The sequence below is a fragment of the Gavialis gangeticus genome, unplaced genomic scaffold (genome assembly GCF_001723915.1).
Source record: "Gavialis gangeticus isolate Ggan-Ray unplaced genomic scaffold, GavGan_comp1, whole genome shotgun sequence".
Lineage (NCBI taxonomy): Eukaryota > Metazoa > Chordata > Crocodylia > Gavialidae > Gavialis > Gavialis gangeticus.
The window spans coordinates 27,903,064-27,904,064 of record NW_017728994.1 but is presented as its reverse complement, the minus strand read 5'-3'; the positions used below and the strand labels follow the sequence as shown (position 1 = coordinate 27,904,064).

The 1,001-nt window shown below is 44.4% G+C and overlaps 1 protein-coding gene across 2 annotated transcripts in view; it reads left to right on the top strand.

The window, feature by feature from the left end:
- Positions 1-1,001, top strand: part of HELLS (helicase, lymphoid-specific) — a 59,333-nt gene that overhangs the window by 29,307 nt on the left and 29,025 nt on the right. The window contains exon 1 of one of the 2 annotated variants that reach the window (XM_019502480.1): positions 320-518. The exons of the other annotated variant lie outside the window; for it this stretch is intronic. Within the exon in view, the coding sequence (XP_019358025.1) occupies positions 373-518 (146 nt within the window). The 5' untranslated portion in view covers positions 320-372. Of the gene's footprint in view, positions 1-319; positions 519-1,001 lie in introns of those variants that run through there. 2 annotated transcript variants of the gene reach the window in all.

Genomic DNA, 1,001 nt, shown 5'->3' with positions numbered 1-1,001 from the left:
GTATATAGGAGCTACTATACCACGAGTAGCCCCACCATGTAGCCACCAGACCCTTCAGTCAGATGCAGTTTATGGTCATACCCAGGACTGACAGCAACTACATTGTTAGTCTAAATCTGCAATTCTCAACCAGGCAGCCATGGCACCCAGTGGTGCTATGCAATCTTTTTGAGGGTGTCATGCAGTATTAGCTGAGAGAGATACTTTACAAAGGGTGGTCTCTGGCTGCTTTTATTAAGTAGTACTATTTATTCAGCATTAACTTTATAGTGAAGATCACTTTTTCTGAAGTAGTAGGTGACCTTTTCTTTTCTTTTGTAGCATTGCTTCTGGAAGTACCTGATAGTGGATGAAGGTCATAGGATTAAAAACATGAACTGTCGTCTTATCAGGGAATTAAAACGGTTTAATGCTGACAATAAACTTCTGTTAACTGGTACTCCCTTGCAAAACAACTTGGCAGAGCTTTGGTCTCTGCTTAACTTCCTGCTCCCAGATGTGTTTGATGATTTGAAAAGGTAGGCCACAGTCTAATAGTTCAGAAGCAATAATACAGTACACCAAATAATTTAATTAACACATGTATTTGAGGTACACGGTTGTCAGATCTTCTATACATCATAGTTCTGTGATGAAAAGAATGTTCTTTTTAATTTTACGTGCTGTAAAGGCATCTTTCATACCTGTGGTGCTTTTCAAGCATAACCCTATATTTAGTGTTGAGACTGGTTTCGGTAATAAAGAATAATGTGTGTGGAATAACTCGGGGGGCGGGGGGCAGTTATTTGAGCTGGAGGGCCGCTTAGAGTTTGGGTGAGCTGTCCTGGGCTGGGTCCACCCCTCCCCACAACTGCTCACCAAACACGGAAATACAGTGTGGCACCAGGAATACGGTGTGGCACAGAGGAGGGGAAGGGGGGCCAGGAGCCATGATTTATCTGGGCCTAGCTAAGTTGGTGCTGAACTGTTTCCTCTTCTCCCCCCCCCCCCCCCCCCCCCCC